The 19,148-nt window shown below is 42.7% G+C and overlaps 1 protein-coding gene across 1 annotated transcript in view; it reads right to left on the reverse strand.

Moving 5' to 3' along the window:
* The window catches only part of lmbrd1 (LMBR1 domain containing 1), a 185,032-nt gene that overhangs the window by 92,607 nt on the left and 73,277 nt on the right, over window positions 1-19,148 (reverse strand). Inside the window, exon 6 of the mRNA XM_083775213.1 lies at window positions 15,767-15,855. Within this exon, the coding sequence (XP_083631339.1) occupies window positions 15,767-15,855 (89 nt within the window). The remainder of the gene's footprint in view (window positions 1-15,766; window positions 15,856-19,148) is intronic.

Below are 19,148 nucleotides of genomic sequence, written 5' to 3' on the forward strand. Positions count from 1 at the left end.
TGAGATCAGATTCTAAAAATGTCAGTCGTTCTTCGATTTTTTTCAAAAATAGCAGACCTACAAGCTCATATCGCGCCACTCGGTGGCGCGATATGAGCTTGTAGATCTGCTATTTTTAAATAGTTAAAGCACGACATGATGCCAACACCAAAATGGGTGCCCGGTCAGAATGGATTAAACTCTTCCACTGATCATGATCTAATAATCCTCCCCAAAGAGCATCCGATTCCTGATGGACATCATTAAATACACCCCCATGCGGCGAACAGCTACTACATTTCCATGGAAAATGTTCAAAATGAACTCCTACGAGCTAATGGTGAATACTGTCTGAGAAACATCAAATATTGAACATGTTAAATATTACATACTTTAAAAAAAGAGTTGGCAAGAAAAGGAGTCTACTAACTTTCTCGGCCTCCCTGTCCAATCTTTAGCTATCAGTAGTAAGTGCTAAGTGTGCAGTGTTCCAGTGGAGGAAAGTAACTGAATTTAAAGGAGAATTCCATACTAAAAGGCTTTCTTACCTTTCTTTGTAGTTATGTCCCCATCAAAGAGGTCCAGGTGTTATTTTGTGCAAAAGCTCCTTATTGGCTATTTCCCCTATAAGACCTAAATTAATTCCATTGAATTGAATGGGATGTATGGGGTGTTGTGCTAATTCGCTTATTTCCATCGAAATAAGTAGTAAAGTGTGCCACTTGGGTTATTATTTACATTATGAAGAGAGGATATATACAAAAAGAATCTAATTTTGAGCGATGGAAATAAGCGAATTAGCACAACACCCCATACATCCCATTCAATTCAATGCAATTCATTTTGGGCTTATGGTAGGGGAAATAGCCAATAAGGAGCTTTTGCACAAAATAACACCTGGACCTCTTTGATGGGGACGTAACAACTACAAAGAAAGGTAAGAAAGCCTTTTAGTATGGAATTCTCCTTTAAAGGGATATTTCACTTTCAAAAAACTTTTGGTCATTTTCTACTCAGGCTTATTTGAACACCCCAGAAATGAGCAGACAAGTTTTGGAATCGGAATACTATACAAACTAAGCTCATAAATATAGCTACTCTCTCCTGATTGGCTGACATTTTGTCACCTATAGGCTGTACCTACCTTCTAACTAACCAGGCATTTCAGGATTTCACTGCTGTAAGTAACAGTAAAAAGCCAGGACTGCATTCAGACTCACTTCCCAGTAACTGCCGCAGTCTGAAAAATCACCTCTTCAGACTCTACCACAGTGCTTCCAGTATACACGTATACAGGGTATAGTGTGTCTGCACATTTCTAATAGTTACAACTACAAGAAATCATATTCTAAAGATTTTAAGATTATTTTTTGGGGGCTTTTCTGCCTTCATTGATAGTTACAGTGAAGGCTGACAAGGAAAGAGGGAGAGAGAGAAGGGGAGAGACATGCAGAAAAGGTCGCCATGAACGGGACTCGAACACGCATGCGCCTGGACCACTAGGCCAGCGGGAACCCCAAAAAAAATCATATCGTTGGCTCCCCACACTTTACACAGAATATCACCACCTCCATTGGCCCGCTGACAAACAAACCTCACGTGAAAAACGTTGGCGTAATCCTGGACTCTGCCCTCACATATTTTGACAAGCAGATCAATGCTGTTGTCAAAGGAGCCTTTCTTTCAATTAAGACAAGTCAGGAAAATAAAATGTTTTCTCTCAACCCATGACCTTGTCAAGCAATTCATGCCCTCATCTCTTCCCGCTTAGATTATTGTAATTCACAATACTCCGGAAATTCTAATGCTTCTCTCTAGACTGAAGAATCAATTTTTAACCCATTCTGAACGGGCACCCATTTTGGTGTCAGCATCATGTTATGCTTTAGCTATTGAAAAATAGCAGATCTACAAGCTCATATCGCGCCACCGAGTGGCACGATACGAGCTTGTAGGTCTGCTATTTTTGAAAAAAATCGACTGACATTTTTAGAATCTGATCTCAGGTCAGAATGGGTTCGTCAGACCAGCGTGTGTCCAGTGGAATCCTCGTATGAATCTGATCTCAGGTCAGAATGGGTTAAGGTCTCAAGGTTCCACGTACTAAGCTAAAAGGTAGACGGTGACCGAGCGTTTTCGGTCACCGCTACAAATCTGTGGAACAACCTACCATTAACTATTAGGTCTGGACTGCACCCTCATTGGACCCTTTTAAAGCAGACTGAAAACACACGTGTTCTCCCAGGCCTTTTAAACCTTACCTGGAGAATTGACTGGGCTGGACACTGTTTAATGGTTTACCTGATTTTACCTGCTTTATTTGATTGTATTTGTTGCCCTTTCTTTTTGTGTTCTTGTTGATGTGTGTGATATGTGATGCTTTTGGTGTACAGCCCTTTGGCTGTTGTTAAATGGGCTTTATGAATAAAATGGAGTTGACAAGACAAGTCAAGAAGGTCTTGTAAGACCTTCTTAATAATACCCAATTGGCCAAAGTGTTACATATTACATAAGAGTGAGGCTAATGGTGTTGTGATCTTGTAGTTCGACTCGACTATTTTAACAATATTTATCTGTGGAACAGAGTCAAACTAAATGTAATGCTCACATTTCCAAAAGCTTATCAGGGTTGGGGAGCCGCAGCCTTGCCCTAGCACTCCTCATTCCTTATATGGTTATATTATGTAGATGTATGTCGGTTTCTTGTTCACATAATGTGGGGTTATTTAGATAAGATAAAAGGATAAGAGCATCTGCTAAATGCCTGGATTGTAAATTTCAGTAGTTTGCATGTGAATGTTAAAACGGGATCAAGGTAGCCTGACACTCAGCCTGAATTTTCATTTCGTTTCACTCCATTATTCAGTCTGAACGCCCTCCCTACTACAACTGTTTCTGGGATGGGCGTTGCCAAAGAGGCAGTCTTCGGTGATTGGTTCATACCAACCAATCAGAATAGTAGGAAAGCAGATGGCATTGTGTCAATCATGTGGCTATGGCTAACCCGTTTGCTAACCAACCAAACAAGCACAGCCAACGAGCGCTACTAGTATGTAAACAAAAGCGGTACATATTATGTCGGATGATGATGTTTATAAAACCTCTTGTGTCTTCAAAGAAACTATTTATCATACGTCGATTTAATAGCCAGATTGATACGGCCGTGAGTTACCGCAGTGGGGGCAGCCATGTTTGTTTGTGTCTGGACGGCGCTGTTGTTTGACGTCATCGAGTTGAAACGACGCTGATTCGGGAGCGTCACCAGACCCTAAATCGCCTGAACATAATTTTATAATGTGGCTAGCGATTTAGGGGCTGGAGCCAGGCTAGGATCAAGGAGTTTTGCTGAGCAAACTTAACAAATATTTTAATTAGTCTGTCACGATTAACAATGGCTGGCTCGTCTACTGCATGTGAAATAAAGTAATACAAGTTTCTGATCCCATAACAGTTTTCACTTAAAATGCTAATTACACAAATCCTTTAGTGATAGCCCGATAGTAGCATCCTCGACAGTTTCAGCGAGAAGTACCTCTGGGTTTAACCCATTCTGACCTGAGATCAGATTCATACGAGGTTTTCCACTGGACACACACTGGTCCTGATGAACCCATTCTGACCTGAGATCAGATTCTAAAAATGTCAGTCGCTCTTCGATTTTTCAAAAATAGCAGATCTACAAGCTCGTATCGCGCCACTCGGTGGCACGATATGAGCTTGTAGATCTGCTATTTTTCAATAGCTAAAGCATGACATGATACTGACACCAAAATGGGTGCCCGTTCAGAATGGGTTAAAAAGCACTATATAAACCAGTGGTCCTTGAAGGGGTTCCAGCCAGGTGGTCCCCAGCTGATGCAGAGTTGGTAACCAAATGGACCCTTATTAGATCTTTCAAGAGTTATTATTATTATTGTTAAATATCTGCATTACTGAATATACAAGAAGTCTAACACAATTGGACAATGTCGAAGAATTGTTATTTTGGTCAAAGTTTGCCTGTTTTCTCTCCTATGGTACCACATCAATACAGCATGGAACTGTGGACAGAATCTAAGGTTCAAGGTTGTCTTTATTCGTCTCCTCCCTTGGGAGAAACTTGTCTTGGAGACAAGAGTCACAGCTGCATACAAATAACAGACACGTTCACATAGGAAAAGGAAAAACACCACGAGACACCCAACGTACACAGAACAGAGATATTGCACACATTCCCTTGATAGAGTGCAACTAGTTTGCTGCAGGAGATTCAAAGGGATTTGTCACACGTAGTAGCAAGACGAAACATGTTGTTGGGAGTGCAGCATCTTATTGCGCGTGTGTGTGTCGATGTGTGTGTGTGTGTGTGTGTGTGTGTGTGTGTGTGTGTGTGTGTGTGCCTCAGATTCCCAAGACTCTAGCCCATTCTGACCGGGCACCCATTTTGGTGTCGGCATCATGTTATGCTTTAGCTATTGAAAAATAGCAGATCTACAAGCTCATATCGCGCCACCGAGTGGCGCGATACGAGCTTGTAGGTCTGCTATTTTTTGAAAAATCGAAGAACGACTGACATTTTTAGAATCTGATCTCAGGTCAGAGTGGGTTCGTCAGACCAGCGTGTGTCCAGTGGAAACCTCGTATGAATCTGATCTCAGGTCAGAATGGGCTAGATAAGAAAATAAGAGTCTTGGGTCTAGAGGGGCTAAAAGGCCTGAGCCTCTGAGGGGCATCAATTGATGGTCCGTGGCTCAAACGCTCCCAAAAAAACCCCACTGAGATAAAGCCCCATTGTACAACTAACCCATTCTGACCTGAGATCAGATTCACACGAGGTTTCCGCCGGACACACACTGGTCTGATGAACCCATTCTGACCTGAGATCAGATTCTAAAAATGTCAGTCGCTCTTCGATTTTTCAAAAATAGCAGACCTACAAGCTCGTATCGCGCCACTCGGTGGCGCGCTATGAGCTTGTAGATCTGCTATTTTTCAATAGCTAAAGCATAACATGATGCCGACACCAAAATGGGTGCCCGGTCAGAATGGGCTAATAGTGAAAAATAGATCTACAAGCTCATAGATCCTCTGTGTTCGCCCAATACTCGCCTATAATAAATGGCATGCCCCAAAATAGGAGCGGTATAGCTTGAAGGGTGTGAAGTGCTGCAGGAGTTCTGAATGGGAACCCCTTTTGGTGTTTTAACTAAGCATTATGTTATACTTTAGCTATTGAAAAATAGCAGATCTACAAGCTCATAGCGCGCCACCGAGTGGCGCGCTACGAGCTTGTAGGTCTGCTATTTTTGAAAAAACCCGTGAAAATGCGGCACAAATCTTTGAATATATATTCTTTCTTTCGTCTTTTTTTTGACGCCAGGCCTAAATGGGTTCCCATACCCCGGTACTCTGGGAACTCTGACATTAGTTGGATATCCCTCAGTGCCATCACCCAACATCAGTCGCCAGTAACAAAGGACTTTCTAACATGTATGATTATCTGAAAGTAAAAAAAAGATTATTAAAAAGCCTGACGCATCGTCAGAGCCCTGAGAGTCCAGTCCGGCTCACGCCACGAGGAGAACTGTGACAGTTCTGAGAGCCCCTCCAAGGACAGTAGGCTCTCTCTTACAGCCCAGCCACAGAATAACTCAAGGCTATCATTGGATTACTGTGGATTTCAGAAGCCTTTCTGTCATGTGGACTAAGAGGCTTGGGGAGAGAGAGAGAGAGAGAGAGTCAGAGAGAGCATTCCTCTTTTCTACTTGGTATAGTGCAGTGGATGGAAGAATTAAGCTCAAGGTAGCGTCTCTGACTGCAGCGATAGTTGAATTAGATTCAGAAAATGCAATAGACTAAATACACATACCGTATACCCTCGATTTCATTGCCATTCCAACCACGCACAAGAGACTGTGATTCTCTGTCTGCCTGCATTTTAACTGCCTCCTTTTATTGCTATTTAACAATGCACTTTGTATCTGTGTATTTGACAGTGAATGGAAAATTGATAAAGCAGATTTCCTTTTTTATTCTTCACCCCTTCCTTGAAACCGCATGTGTTTTGCGAGCTTGTTGTACTACAAATAATTTCACCTACTCTTATATAAACCGTAAACCTGGTGATGTGACAGCTAAAGTCACACACACACACACACACATCGACACACGCGCAATAAGATGCTGCACTCCCCAACATGTTTCTGCTTGCTCCTCGTGTGACAAATCCCTTTGAATCTCCTGTAGCCAACGCGACGCGTCCTGTGAGTCGATGATGCCGGCGCCTCGGCGCCTGACCCTCATGTCATCATGAGTTGCCGCAGATCTTCTTATTGACGGCAGAATGTGTGGGAGGAGGAGGGCTGTCATACTAACACAGGGTTGTGTTGAGACACACCAACACATCACACCAAGCCAAGGACCCGATGATCATTATCACCACTCAATTGAGCTTTTTGCTGACCTAGCTGGCTTACGTAGTAATGGTGGAAACATTAAGCCAGTCACCAAGATGTCTGATGGCACATTTTGTCTGTCCATAGCAATATAGAGAAAAGGATTCACCTTTAATTGAGTTGTATTTATTCCACATACAGAAGGTGCTCGTTAGACCAAAGGGGCAGTTACATCCCATCCTGGTGGTGGTGGGGAAAACATGTAGGCCAAAAAGCAGCTCCACCGCAAGACTACGTAATTGCAATCCAACCAAAAACCCCATGGCCCCATTTCAGTAAAGCAAGTCAGAAAGAAAAAAAAAGTAAAAAAAAAATGTCTGCAAGCTACAGGCAATAAGGAACAATTCCATATTCTCTCTAGAGAACGGATTCAATGCTTCCATCTGGAACACCTTTAATCCATTCTGAACGGGCACCCATTTTGGTGTCAGCATCATGTTATGCTTTAGCTATTGAAAAATAGCAGATCTACAAGCTCATAGCTTGTAGGTCTGCTATTTTTTGAAAAATCGAAGAACGACTGACATTTTTTAGAATCTGATCTCAGGTCAGAATGGGTTCATCAGGACCAGTGTGTGTCCAGTGGAAACCTCGTATATGAATCTGATCTCAGGTCAGAATGGGTTAATAGCCAGAGTGATCTTCAGAGCACATCCAGGCGTTATTGGAGCACCGTGAAAGATGTAATAGGCACCCCGTTTAAGATGCAGTGGCCTAAATGAGCAGTCGCGGCGCATGGGGGTCAGGAGGCTTACTTAGAGACGAGAATGGCTTCCCTTTGCTCAATTAACCTCCCATCTGGAGGGAAGAAGAATGGGGAATTAGAACAAAAGGATCATCCTCACATTTCCTCCTCAGCAGCAGCTCAGTAACCCCCACGCCGATGTGCCAACGGAGGAGGAAGGCTGGGAGGATGAGGGGTGCAGCCATGGGGTCCGGTACAGTCAAAGACTGGCAGATGGGTCGACTTCCTCCCTATGATCCCCTGCATGGCATGAGGCCAGAACATTGTGGGAGTCGGCGTACAGTATATGGCTGGCTCTATAAGGGCCGATTCATACTCCTATTTTACCGCTGTTTCGGCGCTGTAGTGCCGAAATGATTTCGGCTCGTCAGAAATTTTCAGTAGCACCGAAGAGACGACTTTAGGACGGTACCCGCCCCCTCCCCCCCCCCGAACCTCAAATGACGTCAAATTGTAGGCTCTACAGCAGGGGTACTCAACTGGCGGACCGCGGTCCGCGACCGGACCGCGGACCACCTCTTTGCGGACCACCCAATTAAGTTAATAATATAAATAACATCAGATGGTACATTTCTCATGTGAAATTGCTGCAAAGGCCCCCAAAATGTCCCCCAAGGGCCTCCAAAATTCTGGCGCGCGCTATGCGCGCACGCAGTTTGGCCTGCCAGGGCGTATAACTCCCGGCCTGATTTGGAGTTCCACTCCGGGCCTGCACTCTGCACCCCATTATTGGTTGGGTGGAAGGGGATCTGATTTGTATAAGCTTGGCTTGACCATACTAAACGGGCATAGAGCCCCGCTCTCCGAAGGACGCCGCGCATGGGACCGGACCTCGGTCTTATTCAAAAATAAATTGTGGACCTTCATCATTTCTAGTTGAGGACCCCTGATCTACAGCGCCGAACCGACTTTTATTCTGCTCTAAAATAGGAGTATGAATGGGCCCTAAGCCCTCTTGAACGTACAGTAAGAGTGGACGATGCTCCATCAAATATTATACTCAACCTTGGTGACTGACTGCCACCGGTGCATCAGCAAATAACACATTCTGACCTGAGATCAGATTCATACGAGATTTCCGCCGGACACACACTGGTCTGATGAACCCATTCTGACCTGAGATCGGATTCTAAAAATGTCAGTCGCTCTTCGATTTTTCAAAAATAGCAGACCTACAAGCTCGTATCGCGCCACTCGGTGGCGCGATATGAGCTTGTAGGTCTGCTATTTTTAAATAGCTAAAGCATGACATGATGCTGACACCAAAATGGGTGCCCGGTCAGAATGGGATAATAATGACATTCATCGATGCCAGTCGCCGATGCTCATCATGTTGCATTAATCCATTGTGAAAAAATGTCTAATCTCTGTGATTGAAATCGTACTCATCAAAAGATAATGTGATGAATTGCTGAAAGATGTATTTTTTTTTTCTTCCCCTGCCTCTAAAAGAAAGAATGAACAACAAAAACAAAAAGGCCAAATTTAACGGTGGGTATCAGCCCAGAATTTCCCCAAAATATGCATCACAACATGATGTGGTGTGTTCTTATAGAAAAAGCATATTTATTTATTTAATTATTGGTTTTTCAAATATTTTTTGCACATTGTTCGCTTATTCTGACCCACAATGGCATACTGAAAAATAGGGCCAGCAGGGCGAGAGTGGTTAAAGGCAACACATACTGTATGGGGGGAAAGGAAACGTACTGTTCATGTCCACGGGGCTTTTCAAGGCCAAAGAAAATAAATCACCGCGCAGCTCCCACGCCTACGTTAAAATATCAATGGAGCACCTTATGCGAGGATCACAGCGGCTAATTTCCCCATTGACCCCCATAATAAAAACTAGCTGTGCAAAAATTCAATGCGACCATATATTTCACAATTAAGCCGGGGTTGACAATGACAAGTGATCATATCAGCTGGATGCTAAGTCAACGTGGCCTAGTCTTTACCGCATGCGCTGGTAGCATCCATCACCATGTCCCCAACAGCTCCTATGACCTAGGATGCATTACTCTATACCGCACCCAGTCCAAAACCAGTGGCGTGCACAGACATTTAGAGGGGCAGGTGCTCAAGTGAAAAAAGGGCACCTTGTGCCGCGAGCTTGTAGGTCTGCTATTTTATTTATTTATCGAAGAACCAGTGCACTGACATAGAAACATAGCTTTAGATTGTGGGGGGCCTAAATAATATAGTAGAAGCGTTTTTATCAAGATTTGATCAATGTCACCGCATGGTCCACACACTACAAATGAAGAAAAAAAAAGGTTTTTTTTTTTTTTAAGAGCACATTGCCAAAAAGGGCAGGGGGTGCTCTAGCACCCCCTAGTGTCCATCTGTGCACGCCACTGTCCAAAACACTGGGTCGGGACCCGTTTGTGGCTCACGGACCAATTTGTATGGGCCATGACTAAAATAATTGTATACATTTTAAGACTTCTGGTCCACACTGATGATGAAGGCTGGATAGCGGAAACGTTTGTCCTGTGATGTAGAGAATAAGCCTTTTGAAAGTATATTCTAGTCTACAATGTTGATTTAAGCTGGTAACGCACCAGAAATCAGAGTGCGGTGGTCACAAGAAAGCTACAGCCCAACACACACCGGGTGCACAGCGACGAGGCACAGGCGTTGCCGCGCGGCAACGCCTGGAAAATAGATCAGTGGCGTATCGGAGTGTCAGGCGAGGCGTGAACAGAACGCGCTTCGGACGGAGCCGGTGTGGGATAGGTTCATTGAAAAGAACGGAGGCGGCTGTTTTGACGCGCGGCGTTGGCAGACGGTGTGTGGGCCCCTAATACACATCTGGTGCCGCCGGAGTTTTTTATAATAAAGGCGCTAGAGTGTCAAGCAGACGAGGGAGATTTTACTCTGAAAACCCCCGCCTTCCATTTCCGCCCAAAAACCGGGAGATCTGCGTAAGTCTGATCTCCCTAAACGTGTCCTCTCCAAACCTCTTCGGCCTCCTATGGGTGTTAATTGTCTCCACCAGGCCGAAGGCATGGGGAGAGAGTATGTTTTGCATACTCCGTCTGTTACCAGCTAATCTCCGGCACCGTTAAGCCGGTCCATGTTACATTTTGCACACACACTCCCTGGATGCCAACGATGAACCTCTGCCCAAAATCTTCCAGAACGGCCTGTTATAGCGCCACCAGGAGGCTGACTTTTGAAAAACTTTTTTTTTTTCAATATTACTAGTGTGTAATCCTTACACACGATCCAAGGCACTTTACAGAGATTGTGCATTACATTCACACACCGATGGTGGGGGAAAACATGCAAGGCACCAACCTGTAACCTGACGCTGCCAGATGGGGGCGGTATTGGGTAACCATGTTCCCCAACACAGCACTCATCTGGGATCTCTCAGACAGTTGAGCTGACAAAAATCCGTTCCGTACCGAACCAATCAGTGTGAGCTAAGGGCGGGATATGTGCGAAACCGGATGTGAAACTATATAGACACGTCAATATGATTGGTTGTGTTTGCACGCCCACACGGTGATAGACAGACGGTCCCATCCAATCATCTACCAAGTATCTTGAAAAAAAGGAACAGCCCCGTCATCGAATTTGCTTCCGCGATCCCAGATCCCAATAAGCTGTGAAACAAATTTGTGTAGCAAGCTTCTTGGATCTGGCAGCGTCAGGTTAAACAACCTGCCCATGGGCAGAAATGAGGGCTTCAGTGACATGCTTAAGGACACTTCCACACCATCTCTGGGAGAGCCTGGGATTGAACTGGGAACCGTCCGGTTCTCAAGCGGTCGCTCTAACCCCTCCTAATATTGAATATTTGAAGTATATCGCCAAACCCATTTTGTACAGTCACATTGCACAGCATCAATGACTGCTAAAAGCGTACATTAAAGGTTTTATGACATTCATTTTCATTTATTTTTATTTTTTATTTTAGGTTTTATGACCTCAATTACACGCAAAAAACCTGAACTTTGAACATTCAGTGAATTTTCTGTGGTCTGAAGTTTTCTTTGGGGTTTGGAAGGCCTTTTAGGCCGTATTGTGAGGTCCCTTTTCGTTCAGGTCCGTTCCCACGGAAGGGGGACTACACAATTTTTTCTCCATAAAAGAGATTTATAGGTAGACAGTCTAAATAAAAAAGTTCTACTCGTCCGACGCTGCAGTTATTTTATAATCCGCGATCTAAAACGGGACTATTTCTTACAAGGCGTAATAATATGTGCAAGGGGAGTGGTGTGGTTTTGGTCACGTGGACCAATCGCGTAGCCGCTTTATTCCCTTGAGTATGCGCGTAACGTCTTCGTATGCGGAAGAACTTTTTGTTGTCCATAGCAACCTAGCAACTCACTGTTGCGACGCTGTTTTCATTCTCTAAACTGGGAAAATGGGAAAGAGCCGTTGTGCGATTGACTGTACAAACAGATTAAAAAAGAACTCGGAGCTATCCTTTTACAGACTGCCGAAATGTAAAGAAAAAAGAAGTAAATGGATCGCTGCACTTCGCCGATGTAGTCATGTTTCAGGGCTACATGGATTTGCGGGTGCCACTTTCACTTTGTCAGGTATGTTGCTTTTTTTGTAAAACCATACGTTCAATGTAAAAGGGCCTTTTCACACAATGTCCCGTTTTAAACGAACCTAACGGAGTTCTCTTCTTGTGGACCAAGAAGTGGATTAACATAGTCCGTTCCCCTGAAAGAGATCTGGTCAGGAGTAATTACTCATCAACATGTTACGTGAGTCCGTGGAAAGACTTTAATGTTAATGTTCTTATTGATCAACACACCCTGCATTTACTGAATGTTAAGTCTCCATGGTTTCCCTCAGAATATCGTATGACACTGATTTATATGACACATTAAGAGTCCACTGATAACCACTACAGTGGTTTAATATCAAACTTTTTTTGTTTGTTTTTTTCAAGGACCCACATAACGTTTGATTGTTATTGCACAAATGGACTTACTCTGAGAGTGTACGAATGGAACCAAATGGACCCATAGTGTCAGAGTTACAGACCTGCATGTGTCCATTTGTACACTCAGGCTGTAAGGGTCCATTTGGTTCCATCTCTCAGAGTTACAGACCTGTAAGGTCCATTTGGTTCCTAAGAAGGGTCCATTTGGGGTCCAATGGGGTCCATTGGTTCCATTTGTACACAGTTACAGACATGCAGGCTAATCCTCTCTCACTCTAATGCCAGACTGGCATTAGAGTGAGACACTGGCATTGCCAGTGTGTGCCAGTGGTCACCCTTAGCACCCGTGGTTAAAGCTGCCTACCCCTGCTCTACACCAACAATGTTGTGAGCTTGTAGATCTGCTATTTTCTGCAAATGTTCCCTCCAGAATAGGGATGCTATTGTTCCAGTGGTTAATGTAAAAAAATAATCTCACAATGATTTGGCAGCCCCGTCCCGGATGAGTTTGTTTTGAGGCTGATGTCTGAAACAGGACATATGTGAAAACACCCCATATATGTAAACAAATTAATATCATATTTCTAGTAAATGTTTTTGTTGTTTTTGTTATTTAAGGGGAAAAGAGTGATGATCCTCTACATCCTGACTACGTGCCAAGGTTATTTGGTTTCACCTCCATCACTGATCGAAGTACAGCAGAGGTACAGACTGTTGTTGAAGTCCCAGGCATTGGGGTCCAGACAGAGGAAACACAAAATGACATTGCCTCATTACATGAACAGATTAAATCTTTAAATGCTGAATGTCAATCACTTAGGGATAAAGTCAACAAATTAGAAAGTGAGTTGAAACATCGTACTCTTGATCCTTCAGAATTTGATGACAGCAAAATGAAATTCTTCACAGGACTTTCATGTTGTTGTTCAATTTTGTGTCACCAAGTTTACCACCTCCTGCAAAACAGTCACTTAGTGATACTCAGAGACTTCTGCTTACACTGAGGAAGCTGCGCCTCAATCTGTCTGAGGAACTTTTAGGTTACCTCTTTGGCATTCTTTGAGTCAACTGAGGTAAGCCAAGCAGGTTCATCTTGGCAGCAGTTTTAACCTTGACCAGTCAACTTTCAACACACTGAGCAAATATGTGTGCTACCTGTATGGCCAATCATCTGCCAAAAACGTGAATGATACAAGGTACAAATCATTCTGTACGGCATCATCAGCTTTGCCAGAACTGTCCATTCCCCCAACAAGTGATGCTCTCCACCAACATTGCAAAAGGGCAAACTACCAAGCAGCAGTGATGAGACGTTCTCTGACTAGTAGGATGTGTGCTCCTTCACCCATTGGCAGTGGATGGGTCATGGAGGATGGGGAGTTAACAGTACAATGGATGACTAGAAATCCTGCCCCTGATAGTGTGTTGCAGGTAGTCCACTGTAATTGTAAAAAAAAAAGCAAATGTGAGACTGAAAGATGTTCATGTATGTCTGCAAAACTGTCTTGCACTGATTTATGTCACTGCCAGGACTGTGAAAATGTGTCAAAAGAAACAGAAGAAAGAGGTACATGGGATGATGACTGATGAAAGTGATAGGGATGAGTAAGCCAACATGTTACCATGTAGGCCTACTACTTGTTTTGTTCAAGAATTATTAAGATGTTAAAGAATTGCCACACTACCTACATCCATTTAAATGCAATGCATAAATGCAAACAGCACAGACTACTTACACAGCCAACAGAAGGTTTTATTGTGAGGCATTTGTATGCTATTTTGTATTTTCATATATTTCCTTGGCAGGGGGGGGGGGGGGGGGTGTACAAATGACAGATGCTGTGACACTTTGCGGTACTTGTAAATAAATAAATGTGTCATACAATTATGTTGTAATCATTCTGACCTCTAGTACCTAATTTTTAGTCTTGTGCATTTTTTTGCATTATTGCAATTTAGGGGGCGTGGTAACATTTGGATAGATTTTCTGCCATTTTGGTCCAAGGTGACCTGATTTTCTTTTCTACCTTTCATTACACAGTAGGTTGAAACGGGTATGAAACATAAGCTCTTGGCACAATTTACTGTGTAGGTTTCATTGTACTGTGTGGCAAACACTTAAGTTGAAGCATATTCTTTAAGAAATATGCTACATTACATGATCTAAATTCACATATGAGTAAACTAAAGGCACCAATACTTGTTTCAGATGTTAAGAATATGCATTTGACATTTGAGAAAGATTTTGTGTTGCCAAAAACACATTTTACAAGCAAAAACAGCAGCACAAGATTTTCGTTTTTTGGTTATACACTGTTTATACATTTATGGCTTTAAAAAAAAAACAGCAGGATATTATGAGTAGAACTTTTAACCCAAAGTCTAGAAGGGTATTATCTATGAAAAAATGCATTGAATGCGTAGTTCGCTTGACATGGGAACGAAACTCATTTTCTAAGCACTTTTTCATGGGTCCCAACACGGCCTATTTGAGCTACAATGAAAACAGGCAACACAGTGAAAACTAGGGATGCCAAACGACTCATATTTGGCCAATCGACGAATCGAGGCCGAAAATCGACGTGTCGAACGACTTTTTTTTTTTCATTATTTTTTATATTTTTGTTGTTGCTGCGCAGCAGTTGAGGAGAACGCAACTATGCATTCCTTTAAGCAACACAACTTCTGCAGCTGCATCCATATGTTTAGAATTTGCATCAATGATCAAATCCCAATAATAAAAAATAAACTTTATTTTGTAAAGGAGCAGCGGTGCTATCTGCTAGTAGTCCCAACTCTCAAGTGTCTGCAGCCTGTCACGAGCCCCGTAATGAACGCACGTTGTTCCGTATTTTAATGTCGGGTCGGAGAATAAATACAGTATGAATGACGGCGGGATTTATTTGACAACTCTGTCCTGCTTTCTTCACGAGAGAAGAGCGCTCACCGCTGCTAATATGGTAGCAGACCTGTGGCTGTCAGTTCACTTTACGGCATGTGTAGACTGTATATGAGATGTGAACCTGGGTCTGGGTCTGGGAAGCAGAGCTGCAGCCATTGGCTCATGATACGAGCACACGACCAATGGGACAGATCATTCAGTGTTGCTAAGATACCACCCCCCACCAAACACACACACACACACCCTTGGACGATGGGGTCTATTCTCAAACTCAGAGCCACAGCGCTCTGCTCAAAGTTAATTTGCATGTGACGAGCCACTGACAGGCGCAGCACAGCAGTGTCACACAGACAAACACGTACTTCTCCCATTTGGAAAACATTTGAAACGGCAACGTTTATAACATTTTACATTATAAAAAAAATATAATACAAATAAAAACGATTTTTCGACTCATACGTTTTGAGTCGCGGGAGGCATGAGTCGAAAATCGAGTCGATTTTCAACTTTTTTCAACATCCCTAGTGAAAACAGTGACATCTGCTGGCAAATCCCATTGACATATATGGGATTTGCAGGGTCTTACATCACTTACTGCCGGCAAATCAGAGCACCTGTTTGAGCCAGAAAACCCCAGATCACAGAAAATCTACTGAATGTTAAAAGTTCATGTTTTTTGGGTGCAATTGAGATTAGAAAACCTAAAAAAAATAAGAACAATTCCAAAACCTTTTTTTTTAATGTCACAATCCCTTTAAACATTAAAATGAACCAATGAAGGAGATAATACTCACGGCCACTCCCAAGCTCCTCAAAGAACTCGTGTACTTTCTCCCATTGAGTGGAGTTGTTACTTGACGTAGGTTCAAGTGGAACAAAGGCCCTGAAAAAAAGATTAAAATTATGTTTTTAGTAGGAATACAATCTAGGATGTTTGTTTGACGTTTATGTTATAGTGGACAGATAACTGGCATTTTCTGAGCAGATTGCATTTATTTTAATGAGCACCAGCTGCTACACATACAATAATAAGCCTCTCTAAGTTTTCCAAATTCCAGATCTGAAAATAAAAATAGTAATTATTCTCGGTTACCAGAATCAACAGTCAAGCTTAGTCCACTATCATGATTGACTCCATGAGCCCCTGGGCTATAGGACGACAGGGTGACCCTAAGACCCCCTGGGCTATAGGACGATAGGGTGACCATGACCCCCTGGGCTATAGGACGATAGGGTGACCCTGAGCCCTGGGCTATAGGACGATAGGGTGACCCTGAGCCCCTGGGCTATAGGACGATAGGGTGACCCTAACGAACAGCGCTTTCTCCATAGTGCCACCATTAGGCTACAATTTACACTTTCACTAAAGATATCACAAAATGCATTGGGTGGATTGCCATGCAACCTGCTTCACAGAGTCTAGTCACAGTTTCATATGATTTTCAATTTTAAAAGGTTTAGCCTCATTTTTGAGAGACAAGGCTTTTAGACCGACCACACACACACACAGTCACACAGTCACACACACACACACACACACACACACACACACACACAGTCACACACACACACACACACACACACACACACACACACACACACACACACTAAAGTGGTTTAGCCCCACTTTTGAGAGCATGAGGCTCAAAGACAAGGCTTTTGTTTTCCTTTGGTTAAATCATAGGTGATAGGCCTACACTTAAATATTGGAAACTAACTGACTTGGCAGAGGAAGTTATATATTTAGCTACAGTAGTGGACATTGTTTTTGTTATATATTAACCCATTCTGACCGGGCACCCATTTCGGTGTCGGCATCATGTTATGCTTTAGCTATTTAAAAATAGCAGATCTACAAGCTCATATCGCGCCACCGAGTGGTGCGATACGAGCTTGTAGGTCTGCTATTTTTGAAAAATCGAAGAGCGACTGACATTTTTAGAATCTGATCTCAGGTCAGAATCTGATCTCAGGTCAGAATGCGTTAAAAAGAAAGTCTGTTCTAACAGAATAAATGAATAGCACAATAGACAGAAGCACATGTGTTATGAAAGCATGATAATGGCTTCAGACATTATTCATCAAACAAAGTGATGTTGGCCATTCGTTTATTTCAGACAAACAAAACATTCATCAACACACGTCTTTCAAACTGAGTGATGGATTAATGATTGATTCATGACTAATGAATAAATTGTAATGTGATCAATGTCCTCTAGGTCTGTCCAGACGTGTGTGTGTGTGTGTGTGTGTGTGGTGTGTGTGTGTGTGTGTGTGTGTGTGTGTGTGTGTGTGTGTGTGTGTGTGTGTGAGTTCAAGAGCATGGTAATGGAAGACGGCCAAACCAATTTGCTTAAATAAATAAACTGAAGCTTTATTCAGACTGCATGCTAATCTGATTTGTTCTTTACTGTTATTTGCAAGTGATCAGATTGGGTATTCAAACACCTTCTTTTCATGTTTTATCCCATTCTGAACGGGCACCCATTTTGGTGTTAGCATCATGTTATGCTTTAGCTATTTAAAAATAGCAGATCTACAAGCTCATATCGCGCCACCGAGTGGCGCGATACGAGCTTGTAGGTCTGCTATTTTTTTTTAAATCGAAGAACGACTGACATTTTTTTAAATCTGATCTTTAATCTGATCTCAGGTTAATCAGCCCAGTGTGTGTCCAGTGGAAACCTCGTATGAATCTGATCTCAGGTCAGAATGGGTTAAACATGGTAAACATGAAATTACATACTTTACGTGTTGTGAGCTTGAAAATAAAAATATATAAGTGCCTATTAAAAAATAGCAGATCTACAAGCTCGTAGCGCGCCACTCGGTGGCGCGCTACGAGCTTGTAGGTCTGCTATTTTTGAAAAATTAAAAAATGTCTAACATTGTGGTATTGATAATTATACCCCAGGTGTTTGACTATGTATACCGTTTATGTTTCTGACTAATAAAGCATTCAATCAATCAATACTTAATTGATATAATATGGAAACCACTGTCAAAAAAATGATACTTGAATTCAATGGATTTTTTTTTTTTGCTACAAGCTCAAAACCAAGACGCATTTCGAGCTTGTATTATGAATCTTTTCATACTTTTGTGTGACACTGCACTGACACAGTGTGATAAAGTAGGACGTAACATTACGAAAAAAAACACAAAACATAGTTAGAATAGGAGATAGGAGGATTCTGCCCGACAACAACAATAACCCATTCTGTACGGGAACCCATTTTGGTGTCAGCATCATGTTATGCTTTAGCTATTTAAAAATAGCAGATCTACAAGCTCATATCGCGCCACCGAGTGGCGCGATACGAGCTTGTAGGTCTGCTATTTTTGAAAAATCGAAAAACGACTGACATAGCAAACATAGCTTTTTCAGAAAACTGTCAGGAAGTAGAAGACGTTTATAGAATCTGATCTCAGGTCAGAATGGGATAAGTAATGAGTACTTCTTCCACCACCGATTATAGACAACACATGGATATACATTCATACATCCAATTCCCAGCACACAATATTGTCAGTTTTGTTTCCAAGGCTGCAATGGCAGAAGGAGAGGACAAAAAAATCCTGCTGAAGTATGAGCTCTCATCCATTCTCATACATTTCCTGTATCTCCGTCCAGATGGCAGTAATGTGAAGTGATGATTGAGGGGGTGATCAGTGTCATATTTGGCTCGTGATGGCTCCGTCATTCATGTCATTCAGAGTGTGGATGTATAGGCAGCGACGGAGGTCATTTTAGAGGCAGCACGTGTGATGCCGTTGAGGTTGTTTTTGTTGGAAGATTGCAGCGTTAACCCATTCTGACCTGAGATCAGATTCATACGAGGTTTCCACTGGACACACACTGGTCTGATGAACCCATTCTGACCAGAGATCAGATTCTAAAAATGTCAGTCGTTCTTCGATTTTTCAAAAATAGCAGACCTACAAGCTCGTATCGCGCCACTCGGTGGCGCGATATGAGCTTGTAGATCTGCTATTTTTAAATAGCTAAAGCACAACATGATGCTGACACCAAAATGGGTGCCCGTTCAGAATGGGTTAAAGGAGGATGGCAAATGGTACAAGAGGATGGGTTGAATTGTTTTATATAGCCATAACCAGGAGGTGGGGGTCGTTTGCAGAACACATTTTCCTGCGATTGTTTAAGAATAAGAAAGT

This window comes from Protomyctophum parallelum (assembly GCF_964188405.1).
Source record: "Protomyctophum parallelum genome assembly, chromosome: 10".
NCBI lineage: Eukaryota > Metazoa > Chordata > Actinopteri > Myctophiformes > Myctophidae > Protomyctophum > Protomyctophum parallelum.